Source organism: Dama dama, chromosome Y (assembly GCF_033118175.1).
Source record: "Dama dama isolate Ldn47 chromosome Y, ASM3311817v1, whole genome shotgun sequence".
NCBI lineage: Eukaryota > Metazoa > Chordata > Mammalia > Artiodactyla > Cervidae > Dama > Dama dama.
Genome location: NC_083715.1, coordinates 5772855 through 5786137, shown reverse-complemented (window position 1 = coordinate 5786137; position 13283 = coordinate 5772855). Strand labels below are relative to the sequence as shown.

At 37.2% G+C, this 13283-nt stretch overlaps 1 protein-coding gene across 1 annotated transcript; it reads right to left on the bottom strand.

The window, feature by feature from the left end:
* Window positions 1-597: 597 nt before the first annotated feature.
* LOC133053569 (heat shock transcription factor, Y-linked-like) lies at window positions 598-2311 on the bottom strand. The gene is made up of 2 exons (XM_061138122.1): window positions 1799-2311; window positions 598-1332 (listed from the first exon to the last, which is right to left on the bottom strand). The coding sequence occupies exons 1-2, from the start codon at window positions 2309-2311 to the stop codon at window positions 598-600; spliced, it is 1248 nt and encodes a 415-aa protein (XP_060994105.1).
* Window positions 2312-13283: the final 10972 nt, after the last annotated feature.

Here is a 13283-nt window from a genome sequence, read left to right as displayed (position 1 = left end):
TGGGCTAGTCACTGATTACATCATGCTATCTTTGGTATCACAGTAATGGTTAATGGTGATCATGGTTTTGGACATGCTACAATATCTATATTTTCAAGTACAAAAGGAATTTCTGTAATGAAAACAATCTGCTGTCTAACCTCTTAAGACTTTATCAATAACTTATAGATTACAATGTAAATGTAAATGCACTAAGGTACATACAATGTATTTGCATGTGTTTTTATTTTGTTTGTATCTCTTCCTGCTCCCATGCTATCCTATTTAAGACACCCATTCATTTCAGCAGGGATGATTTCAGAAATCACTTTATATCCATTACCTCTTTTCCCTTTGCTCTCATTTTCTTGCTTACAAACATTAGATCAGGTATCATTTACCCAGGACAGTTAACAAAAGTTTTCCAGAACAGAGGAGTTTATAATACAGTGCAGTGAAATAGCCAGACATCGATCTAAAGCCTCATTTCCACTTCGTTGTTTGAAAATGAAGTTATGAAATGAAAATGAAGCAAATGAAACTATGACGATGAACAAGTAATTTTATTGCTCAGTTACAAGAATTATAGGTATTTGTTGACATCTTTCAAAGTAAATTTTAATCTTCATTAGGCTCCATAATCTGACACTTATTTGATAGGTCAGTTTTAATTAGCATGGTTTTCATATAATGATGACTCTTGATAAGTTGACTTGAAAGAGAGGAGGCAGATGTATAAGTGGTCGTTGGCATTGAGGACCATGAGTTGCCTCTCTGTTGCTGTTTAGGATAAGGACTGTCATGGGCTGACATATCACTATAGGTAACTGGAAATTTAGAAGGCTCCACCATCAGTCCAGAATAACTGCTCTGTGATGGAGAAACGATGGGGTTCTGAGAAGTAGGCGTAGTTGTAGTAGCAATGTCCTCAAGGTGGCCATTTACTTGAGTGTAGCTGCTATACGAGTGCCAATTAAAAATGCTCACCTGATTTAAAACAGCAGGTTGGTCTACCACAATCTGTTCTGTTTGTCTAACTGATATTGATGATGGGGAAGGTAAGTCACACGGAGGTAGGGCACTTGTATTAGCGACTCTCTGGCTGGTATAAGGCTTCTGTATGAAAGGCACACTTAAGCTTGTGGAGGCTGAAAATGCACTCTCTCCACTAGTTTCAGGAAGAAAATCAGAGTTATGATCATCTGTGTTGACCCTGGCTTTAACATGCTTCGTCTTGTAATCTCGAACTAATGAAGATATTGGAGACACATTGTTAATCCCAACTCTTCTTTTCATTCTTACTAACAGTTGGGGATAGCCTCTTTTGAAATTTGGATTATAGTAGATATGTAGCTAAAATCAAAGGATAAAATTATTTAATTTCTTTATAAGCCAAGGTAAAACTGACAAATACATTTAAACCATAACAATGTATACCTTTAATGATACCAATTAAATAGCATCAAATGAAACACAGCCATTAGTAGTTTTAACAGCTAACATGTTAGAAACAATTATGTCCCTCAACTAAAAATGATTGGTACATATACAGTAAATACAGTACATACACACACATGCATCTATGTATATGTATATACATATACATAAATAAGTAGCTTCAGGACTTGTATATGATTTCAAGTTGCTAGGAAAGCTTGTTAAATATCAAATATTTTAGCCGCCAGATGTTCTCAACTTCAAAAAATTAAACTTTTTCAACAATTTTCTATCTCAATTTTTAATTCTGTTTTATGAACATGCTTTCTAATTCACATGGTTTAATCTTACATATTGCCAACGAGTGAATATTTTGGAATACCTTGCTCAAAAGAGAGATGTTGTTTTCTTCTTCCAGAAAGTCAGGTAGTGAAGCAGATCTTTGAAAAGCTGGTCGCTTCTTACTAAATCCATATAGGTTAAGCTGCCGAACTAAGCTTTTCATACTATTGGTTTCAAGTACTCTGAAAGGTGCCTTTCTCTCCAAGACTTCTTTCTTGAAGAGTTCTTCATTGATCACTATACAAGTGCCACTCTCATCCCACCAAATAGATTCAAACTGATCACTTTCAACTATTGCCCACAATTTTTGAGGAAATCCAGGTGGAAGAGGTGCATTCACCTCATCTGTTTCAGAGACAGAAAATGTGTAACGTGGCCTTTTTATCACAACTTCCTCATACAAAGCCTGAAAAGCATATTCTTCAACCATAGATCTCAAAACCTTGTCCCCAGTAAGTGTACAATCATACAAAGAAGATCTAATGGAGGTTTCTGAACCAGTTGATTCATCTTTTGGAGGAACATCTTGAATTTCTGAAGAAATATGTGCCATCTTAGATCAATCTTTCTTCAGATACTTTTCTCATTTGTCTGACTTTACACAGTGCAACTTCAAATTCTGCTTGGCTGGCCTACAGAGATAAACTCTCTAGATCATCACAGTGGTTCTGAAAGTCAAAAGCTGTGACATCACAAAATCACTGGTCTCCTAGCAATTGAAGCGTAGCTGTGACATCACAAAGTCACTGGTATCCTAGCAATTGTTGGGTAGCATTCCACCAGTGTTTACTACAGCATCATGTTAAAATACAGGATGCTTACAGAAATAGTAACCAAACCATGAAGCCTGCAAAATTTCATTCCTCAAGAATTTTTACACAGAAAAATCACATCAAGAAATATACCTGGTTTCTGAAATAAAAGTGATTTATCACACTTCTATACACATACTTAATATTCAGTACTGTTACCCAACCAAACTTGGGTCTACTGGCTTCTGTGTAATGAAGTCAATCAACTGACTGTGGGTTTCAGTGAAACCATGTGTTTATTGTAGGACCAAGCAGGGTATCCTAGCAGATGGTGCTTCAAAGACTCCCACTCCCCAAATAGTTTCAAGAGAAGTATTTTAATGACATATTGAGGTTGGGCCATGGGGTGTGTAATCGGTTTTGGGGCATTCTACTAATGGTCTGCTACTGAGGACATCGGGAGTCAACATAATCAACTGTCTGGTTCCAACTACTCTGTGGTATATGCACTTAAATTTCAGTCTGGTGGGGGCTTTAGCATCTCTAAAACTTCACAGGATATTGCTGAGAATGTTATCTATGGCCATTGAGGAGGAACAAAAGATCATTGATTTTGCTAAATCTTTATAATTCTATATTGCTTGATTATTTTCCTTTGTTTCTGGCTTTTCTAGTTTCTTGATTAAAATGAATCTTGGAACATGAGGAGGTCTACAATCTCCTACCTCTCTCTCTATTTTCATAGTTTTCAATCTTAAGAAGGGACTGCTTAGAAAAAGAAAGGAAATTAAGTGTTGGGCTTAGAGCTCAATTATAAATATGACTGAAAATCTCAGTTGCAGGTTAAATTTTTTTTTTTTCAGGTTGCCCATGTCTTGGAGTGTTTGAGTCAACAAAAAATTTGGCTATTTCCTGTGGAGATGGAGCATGGAGTTGGAAATAATTCTGATATCTAACAGAAATTATTAGATAACAAATTATCTAATAATTAAAAATGTTAGATAACAAATTATCAATATTTTCTGTTATGCAAACGTATCTATTTTATATAGATACTTGTATATCTATATGCATATGTATATATAAGCATATATATTGTCATTAAACCTGGACAGACGTTTGAAAATTGGTCAATATTGATTAAAAGAAATGAGGGGCGTGATATAAAAGATTCCTCATATTTGAGATGTATCCAAGAAAACATATTTTGAAGTATTTCCACTTACATATATATATATATATATATGTATATATACTGAATTCTCCACAATTCAGTCTGTAAAATTTTCTTTCATCACTTTGAACTTCTGGTACCAAATATTTCAAGAGAAATCATTGATGATCAAAATTTCTCTTCCTTCATGCCACAGTGGTTCAGCTTCCTGCCCCCTCCACATCATATCTTTTCTTTCTTGTCCTCCTTTGTATTTTTCTATTTGCCCATTAGAGAAAATCTAACTATATATATTCAATAACCAAGTACATTTTTGAATCATTTTACTTTTAGGTTTTAATTTTTTTTCCATGCTGTTATACCTAAATGCAATTAAAACCATTGAACTTTTTTAACACACACACACACACACATATGTATATATGTCAAAATGTAATTTTAGGCAACTTTATTTAGGTGGCCAAACACTGTGCTTGCCCCCAAGCAAATTTAACTTAATGAACTGTTTGGGAAGCCCAGTATTACTTAATGATTTTCTAGCTGAATATTTCTTATCCTGTTTCTGAAAGTCTCTCCCTTAATCTAGCTCATCTTCCACTATTCTTTCTGTATTAAGAGATGGGGTTCATACTTCTGAGGACACCTTGAGCCCATAAAATTGCAATTATCTTTTACTTAAAGATACTGTTTTAAGAAAGCTATTGTTATCCTCACAATGGATACAGCTTTAAACATCCAGGTCTAGTAACATAGGGACATGTCTCAGCCACATGCACAGTGGTCAACTAGCTGAATTTGGGATAACAGCTACCCACTTCATGGGTAAAACAGATGCACAGGGCACTGTGCAGAGATCATAATCAGACTCTTCTTGCTAGCTGATCATTGAAATTATATGGTATATACATCAAAATCACTTCTCCACAATTCAGTCTGTAAAATTTTCTTTCATCACTTTGAACTTCTGGTACCAAATATTTCAAGAGAAATCATTGATGATCAAAATTTCTCTCCTTCATGCCACAGTGGTTCAGCTTCCTGCCCCCTCCACATCATATCTTTTCTTTCTTGTCCTCCTTTGTATTTTTCTATTTGCCCATTAGAGAAAATCTAACTAGATAACATGAACAGACTCAATATATTATGTTAATGGAGAAATATATTATAGGCTGTGTATTTTGTCAGCATTTTACCCAGTTGTCACAGAAGCATGGCACAAATGCTCCAGCAGGAAACTTAAAACCAGCAGTATTATATATAATAAATAACTATCACCTTAGAGTACGCTTAGAAAATAAGTTCTTATCCAAAACACTGAGGGAAGACAAAGGTACAAGAATACAATAATTATCAGTGTTGACAGGAAAACATAGGGTTAATAGTAGATTTGAATTCTCAGTATTACACAAAGTAAGATCATGGCATCTGGTCCCACTGCTTCATGGGAAATAGAAGTGGAAAAGGCAGAAGCAGTGACCAATGTCCTCTTTTGTGGCTCTAAATTCACTGCAGATGGTGATGGCAGCTATAAAATGAGAAGACAGTTACTTCCTGGAAGAAAACCTCTCACAAATTTAGAAAGCATGTTAAAAAGTGGAGACATGACTTGACCAATGGAGGCACATAGAGTCACATCCATGGTCTTGCCAGTAAACAGGTACAGATGTGAGAACACCAAACTGCTCTTCTGCGAATGACTTGTGAGTGTCCATTGGATTGCAAGATCAAGCCAGTCAAACATAAAGGAAATCAACTCTGAAGATGCATTAAAATCACAGGCGCCAAAGCTGAGTCTCCAAAGCTTTGACCAACTGACCAAAGAACTGACTCACTAGAAAAGACCCTGATTCTAAGAAGCAATGAAATCAGGAGGAGACATGTGTTAGAGAGGAGGAAAAGGTTGTCTACCTTCACCCAATCCATGGACATGATCTCAGGCATAACCTGGAAGATGGTGAGGGACAGAGACACCTTGTGCACTGCAGTCCAAGGGGTCACAAAGAGTCAGACATTGCTTTTTGGCTGAATAACTACAAGATTTTAATAAAATGGATCTTCCAGTGTCGTGGTGGAGTCTCATAATGTTAGAGGAATAGGAGACACAGTCCACTTTCTCCTACACAAATCCATCAAAGGATGTACCACACATGGAACACCTTCCAGAAACCAATTTGTGAAAGATGTTGATGGGCCCTAGAAACTGAGAAAGGAAGACAGTCTCTTAAAAACGAGGTAGGACAAAATAAGAGACATAAGGGAGGAAGTTTTTAGGGGTGGAGACCTGTCTCGGAGAGGGTGTCATAAAGGAGGAGAAATTTTCACAATATAGGAAACCCTCTCTCATAGGTGTCAGTGGGAGAAGAAACAGAACCAGGGGAAAAAAGAAAACACACACACACACACACACACACACACACACACACACACACACACAGATTATGCCAATAAATGCAATTACTAGCCAAGAAGTGGCTCAGATGCTCCACTGTCATCCATGGGGCCTGGGAGGGAGGCCTGGGATGTATCAAACACACTATGATTAGAACCAAGCTTTAGTGCCCTGAGGACAGCTAAGGTGACATAGAAACTTAAACCATGGGAACACTAGAGACAGAAATTTTAGAAAAATCCTTTCCTTCGAGAAGGTTCTAAGGCCACATAGTGAACCATGTCACAATCACAGAACAGAAGACTGTGCACTAGAAAATACAAAAGGAGACCAATCCAGCTTCCATTTAAGACTCTTCTCCCCATGGAGGGAGAGAGGAATTCATATGACTGCCAGAGGCAGAAGGAAATAGGCTACTGGTATCTTGGCCCCAGAGACATCCCCTACCATGCTCTGAGCTGGTTGACAGTTGCTAATGATGAATTCCTGGGTTCATGGACAGTTCACATAGGCCAAGATCATAATAGCCTGGGTTCAGCTACACTGAGGAGACCTGTGGCACACCTGAGACTGTGCCCTCTGGCACAGGAAGTGAATTGAATGGCTGAGACCAGAGAGTGGCATAAGAGGCATGGCCCAACTGGGACTGTGCCTTGCCCACTACACAGTCACCTGAGAGTTTGGACTTGGGAGGAGCACAAAGCACAGAGCCAACCATTGTCAGTTCTCTTGCTGAGCACCTAAGTGCCTGATTGGCTTAGACCTGGGAAATGCAAGAAACACAGGGCCCACTTGGGACAGTGCCCTCATGTAGCAACTGGGAGGCAGAGCAGGGTGGACCCAGAAAGTACATGTCACATTTGTCAGTGGCAAGGCCAACGTGGTTCATTCACCTTGAACAACCCCACATATACCAGTGGTATTTGTTTTCAGTGTCCCACCTCTCACCACCAAAACACTGAGAAAGTAGCGTGAATGAGTGTACCGCACCCTTGTTTCATGTTGAAAGTCAGATATGGAGAGGCTTTCAAATAAAAGAAGGAAATATAAACAAAGAGGTGTAAAACAACACAGAAGTGACAGGTTCAATGGAATAAGTCTGCAATTAATGCCGAGACTGTTCAATTGAGGGACAGCAGCAGCCTCTGACAACAAGAACAATCTTCAACAAGAGACTTATCTGACACTGTACTGACACCACAAAACATGAAACAACTTCTTTGAATATCTGAGCTCGATTTCTATAAGATTTATTTAACTTTTAACAAGTTTCATCCTTTATTATATCCTAAACTCTTATTTCTATTAGCTATAATTACTTTTCCAAACAAGGAAACAAATAAACCTATTTTTTAAAACACTTCTTTTATTTTAAACACTTCTTTTATATATATGAGAATGAATTTGGCCTCCATTTTCTTTATTTACACTATTTATATGAGGCTAAACTTTATTCTCGGTTCTTAACTTTTGCTTTCCAAAAATTGTAATCAGTGTTGTAAATTTAGGAACAAAATCTTTAGGATATGATTTCACTTACATATTTGTTTCCTGAATTGATTTCTCTCTCCTCGTTTAACTCTTCTTTTTTTCCGCCTAGGCACCTCTCTCTCCTTCCTCCCTTTTCTCTGCTGTATGGAACTCTGTGAATCCTTTTGATTCTTTCTGGATGAGAAGAGTTGTGTCACCATTAACCTGGGGTTTTATCTTCTGTATTGTGTGGATGTGGATTTTTGATGCTACTCTAACCTGGTGAGAGAGGGCTTTGATTCCAGAACTGTAGATCAACATTGAACTCCTTACCTCAAGGAACATTAAAGGAGAAACACACATCCCAGAGTTTCCATGTCTACATGGAAAGCAATCTCCACACTCGAGGAAGCAAGTCCAGTACAAGAGAACCCACAGCTATTCTCCAACAAAACAGGAAAACAGCAGTGAATATTATAAAGGGGGGGGGGTGCACAAAGCCATACAAAACTCACAAACACCCCAAAGGACATTGCTGGACAATTCATTTCATTCTAGAGAGAGGAGATACAGATCTGCCTGCCAGTGCACAGACACAAAGTCCCCAAAGCATTAACCTTGACAAGTCACTGGTCTAATCCCATCCACAAAATGCAGGTTCCACCACACAGTGGAGACATAACCCTCTAGCCTGCAGAAAAGGGACCCAAACCATAGCAATCTAAACCAATGAAAAGGGAGAGAAATTTGCAACTGGTGAAGGTATATGAAGACAAACAAACACACTAAAACAAACAAAGGAAGCAGAGACAGGAAGTTTTCCAGAAAAATAATTCAGAATACTGAGAGTAAAGGCAAAAATCTTGAAAGCTAAATAGAGTTACCAGTAAATACACTGGAGGCCCAAACTGAGGAGAGATAACATGCTTGACATGGATCTAAAAGAAATAAAGAAGAGTCAAGCAGTAATAATCAATGCAATTACTGAGATTAACAACACGCTGGAAGGAACCAACAGTAGAATAACTGAGACAGAGAAATAACTAATTAGGTGGAGGTAGAAAGGAGGAAATAGATGAAACAGTGGGGTGTGCAAACAAACAAACAAACAAAGTAAAATAGGAAAAGCTCTGATTGGAGCAAAGATAATTGTCCCACTGTGAGAAACATAGGTGTCTAGATGGAGAACAGCAAAACAAAAAGGGGTTCGGTACATGGAAAATTATTGAGGAAGCAAAAGTTGAAATCACTCTTAAATGAGTCAAGACACAAAAATTGGGACCAGACATGGAAAAATTGACCAGTTAAAAACTGGCAAAGGAGAGTGACAAAGGTCCATATTGTCACTCTGCTTATGTGAATCAACTGCAGAGTATGCTATTAAAATACCAGGTGACTGAATCACAAGCTGCAGCAAGGTTGTTTGGAGAAACATCAACAACCTCAGATATGTAGATGGTAGCACTGAAAATAATATAGAGTGAAGAGGAAATAAAGAGCCTTTAGATGAGGGTGAATGAGAAGGGTGAAAAACCGTACTGAAAACTTGACATTCATAAGATAAGGGAATCTGGTCCCATCACTACTCGGCAAATAGAATGGGTAAACATGTGCAAACAGTGACAGGCTGAATTTTCTTTGGCTCCACAACTACTAAGAATGGTGACTGCAGTCATCAAGTTAAATGTCACTTGCTTCTTGATGTAAAAGCAATGACAAAGCTAGACATTGCATTAAAAAAAAGACATGCCACCTTACAAAATTCTCAGTAATTAAGAATAGTCAATTATGATACAAGTGGAGGCTATGGGATGTGGTTGAGTAATGTATATAGCTTTTGATTGCTAATTTATTTAGCATCTGTTTATTGCTAATTCAGTAAGTATTTAAAGCGCATCATTTGGCAGGCACTATGTCTTAGCCGATGTGCAAGATACATAAGGAAACTTCTATGAAACACATAGAAGAATTGGGTATCTGTGGTTAACTTGGTAGGAAGGCAGACAGGTTCTTTCCAATCCCAAGCAAGTGTTTAGGAAAAGTTGTGAAATGTGGCTTATTAATGACTGAAAATATTTTGCCTGATTGTAGCTCTAGAAGTTCAGTGAAACAGGTAGATAATGAAGTTACCAAGAGAAACAGATGTCATGTCTTCCAAGAACTGATCACCATGCTGAGATGCTGCATTCAAGTCAAGGTTTTAAGTCTGTCTTTGCAGGAACAGGAAAGCAACATCAAAATATACATTAGGAAATATAGGGTGGTGTCTTGGTGGGAGGAAATAAAGGCATGACATAAGGAGAGCAGAGCAAGAATGACCCTCTATAATGCCTCTCTTCCTTGTGTAAAATTTTCCTTTCAATGTAATGTTGAAAATCTGTTCAATTGAAAGCTTTGTCACTGTGCTGAAATCTTTGACTATGTCATGTTATCATTGGTATCCCAGTCATGGTATAATATTGATCATGATTACTCTGTAGATTACATCCATATTTTTAAATAGTAAATATATTTTTATATTTTTTTAATGAAGACAACTTTTGTCTAACCTCTTAGCTTTCTTTCCAATAACTGACATAATACAATAAAACTGAGAAAGTGCTGAAGTATATACTCTTCATTTTGCTTTTTCTAAATTTGATTTGTATTGGTTCCTTCTCCCTTACTACCCTAACATAGATACCCAGTCAGTTCAGCCTGTATGATTTCAGAAATCATTTAAGTTTCATTGTGCCTTTTAAATTCATTCACATTGTCTATTTTGTGAAACAATTCATTGGGTGTAGAGCCTGGTGGGCTGCTGTCTGTGGGGTCGCACAGAGTTGGACACGACTGAAGTGACTTGGCAGCAACTTACGTAGGATGCATGTTGACTGTTTCCTTGAACAGAAGAGTTTATACTAAAGCAGAGTAAAATATTCAGGAACTGAAATATTCATTTTACTCTTTTATTTATTTATTTATTTTTCCAGTGGGTTTTGTCATACATTGACATGAATCAGCAATAGATTTACGTGTATTCCCCATCCCGATCCCCCCTCCCACTTCCCTCTCCACCCGATTCCTCTGGGTCTTCCCAGTGCACCAGGCCTGAGCACTTGTCTCATGCATCCCACCTGGGCTGGTGACCTGTTTCACCATAGATAATATACATGCTGTTCTTTCGCAACATCCCACCCTCACCTTCTCCCACAGAGTTCAAAAGTCTGTTCTGTACTTCTGTGTCTCTTTTTCTGTTTTGCATATAGGGTTGTCGTTACCATCTTTCTAAATTCCATATATATGTGTTAGTATGCTGTAATGTTCTTGATCTTGCTGGCTTACTTCACTCTGTATACTTAATTATTTCAAAATAGATATTGGCGCTATGAAGATAAACATGGAACTTTACTCTTCAAATAAGAGAATTGTAGGAATTTGTTGATATCTTCCCAACATTAATTTTAATTTTCAGCATCCTGCATCATCTGACACCTATTTGGTAGATCAGTTGTATTAGGATGATTTTCAAATAATAAAGATGGCTGGTGTGTTGAACTAGAGAGACAGCAATGTATCAGGGATATTTGGCACTGGAAAACATGAATTGCCTGCCTGTTGTAGTTTAGGAAAACGATCTTCATGTGCTGACATATTATTGTATAAACCTGGAAAGGTAGAAGGCTCCACCCTCAGTCCAAAATAACTATTCTGTAATGGAGATACGATGTGGTTCAGAGAAGTAAAAGTAGACATAGCTGCAAAATTTTCCTTGGAACCATTGATTTAGTGCAGCTGCTATGTGAAAGCCCTTGACAAATGCTCAACTTAGATTATTGGATGGGGTGGGAGATGGGAGGGTGTTCCAAAAGGGAGGGAATATATGTATATCTATGACTGATTAATTTTGAGTTGTGACAGAATACAGCAAAATTCTGTAAAGCAATTACCCTTTGATTAAAAAAACAACAACAGCAACAGGAGGCTGATGTATCACAATATGCTGCTCTGGTCTAATTGATATTGATGATGGAGAAGAGAAATGATTTCAATTTGGGCCACTTGTGTCAGCAACTATGTCGTTGGTAGAATGCTTTTGTAAGAATGGAACACTTAAACTTGTGCAAGCTGAAAATACATTATCTTTTCTAGTTCCATCTCTTTTCAGGATGGAAGTCAGAGTTGTAATTATCCACATTACCCCATACTTTAACATGCTTCTTCTTATAATCTCGGAATAATGAAGATACTGTAGAGACACTTTTATTCCCAACTCTTCTTTTTATTCTTACTAAACTTGGGGATTACCTCGTTCAAAATGTGGTATGATGGAATTGCAACTAGTACAAAAGGATATATATATATATATATATATATATATATATATATATATAAATATATATATGTATATATATATATATATATATTTGTTAACTTTTTCAATGCAGGTAAATCAGAAAAACAGAGAAAAATTGATTTTTTTAATCACAAAAAAGTTAATAAAAGTTAAATAATCCCCCTCCATTAGTAGTTTTAAAAACTTACAAAATAGTAGAAATTTTGCTCCTCAAGTAAAATATGTTGTAAATCTACAGTAAATATCATTTAAATGGCTTCAGGGTTTTTATCTTTTTCCAAGTTTTTTTTTTTTTTTTTTCTTTCAAAATATAATTTAAGTCATCTTTATTAAACTGGCCAAGCAACTGGCACTCCCAAGGGAGGACATCACCAGCTGGTCAACACTGAAATCAGATTGATAATTTCTTTGAAGGCCAAGACAGAGAAGGTATATAGAGTCAGCAAAAACAAGACCAGGAGATGACTGTGTCTCAGATCATGAACTCCTTCCTGCAAAATTCAGATTAAAATTGAAGAAAGTGGGGAAAAACAATAGACCATTTAAGGATGACATAAATCAAATCCCTTATGACTATATAGTGGAAGTGATAAATAGATTTAAGGGACTAGATCTGACAGATAGAATGCCTGAAGGACTATAGACTGAGGTTCATTACATTGTACAGGAGATAGGAATCAAGACTATCCCCAAGAAAAAGAAATGCCAAAAAGCAAAATGGCTGTCTGAATAGGTCTTAGAGATAGCTGTGAAAAGAACAGAAGCAAAAAACAAAGGAGAAAAGGAAAGATATAACCATTTAAATGCAGAGTTCCAAAGACTATCAAGGAGAGATAAGAAAGACTTCCTCAGCAATCAATGCAAAGAAATAGAGGGAAAAAATACAATGGGAAAGACTAGAGATCTCTTCAGGATAATTGCAGATAATGAGGGAACATTTCATGCAAAGATAGGCTCAATAAAGGACAAAAATGGTAGGAACCAAACAGAAGCAGAAGACATTAAGAAGAGGTGGCAAGAATACACAGAAAGATCTTCACGACACAAATAATCACGATGATGTGATCACTCACCTAGAGCCAGACATCCTGGAATGTGAAGTCAAGTGGGCCTTAGGAAGCATCACTCAAAGCAAAGTGAAAGATTGTTGCTGAATGATCAGACACGGGATTCTTGGCCTCTGGAGGAGACAAATTCAATCCGGGGCCAGAGATGAGGCTGGATCGCTCAGAGCTTTTGTGTAATAAAGTTTTATTAAAGTATAAAGGAGATAGAGAAAGCTTCTGACATAGGCATCAGAAGGGGGCAAAAGAGTACCCCCTTTGCTAGTATTAGCAATGGAGTTATATATGCTCCAATGAATTCAAAGAATGTCTGGAGGTTGTAAAGACCTCACCAGACCTA

What these genes read in the sequence shown, in the direction of transcription:
- LOC133053569 (XM_061138122.1), bottom strand. Translation starts at nt 2,311, where the DNA reads ATGGCACATATTTCTTCAGAAATTCAAGATGTTCCTCCAAAAGATGAA. An exon ending in ACATCTCTCTTTTGAGCAAG is followed by an intron (nt 1,333 to 1,798) that starts GTATTCCAAAAT and finishes CTTTGATTTTAG; the next exon opens with CTACATATCTACTATAATCC.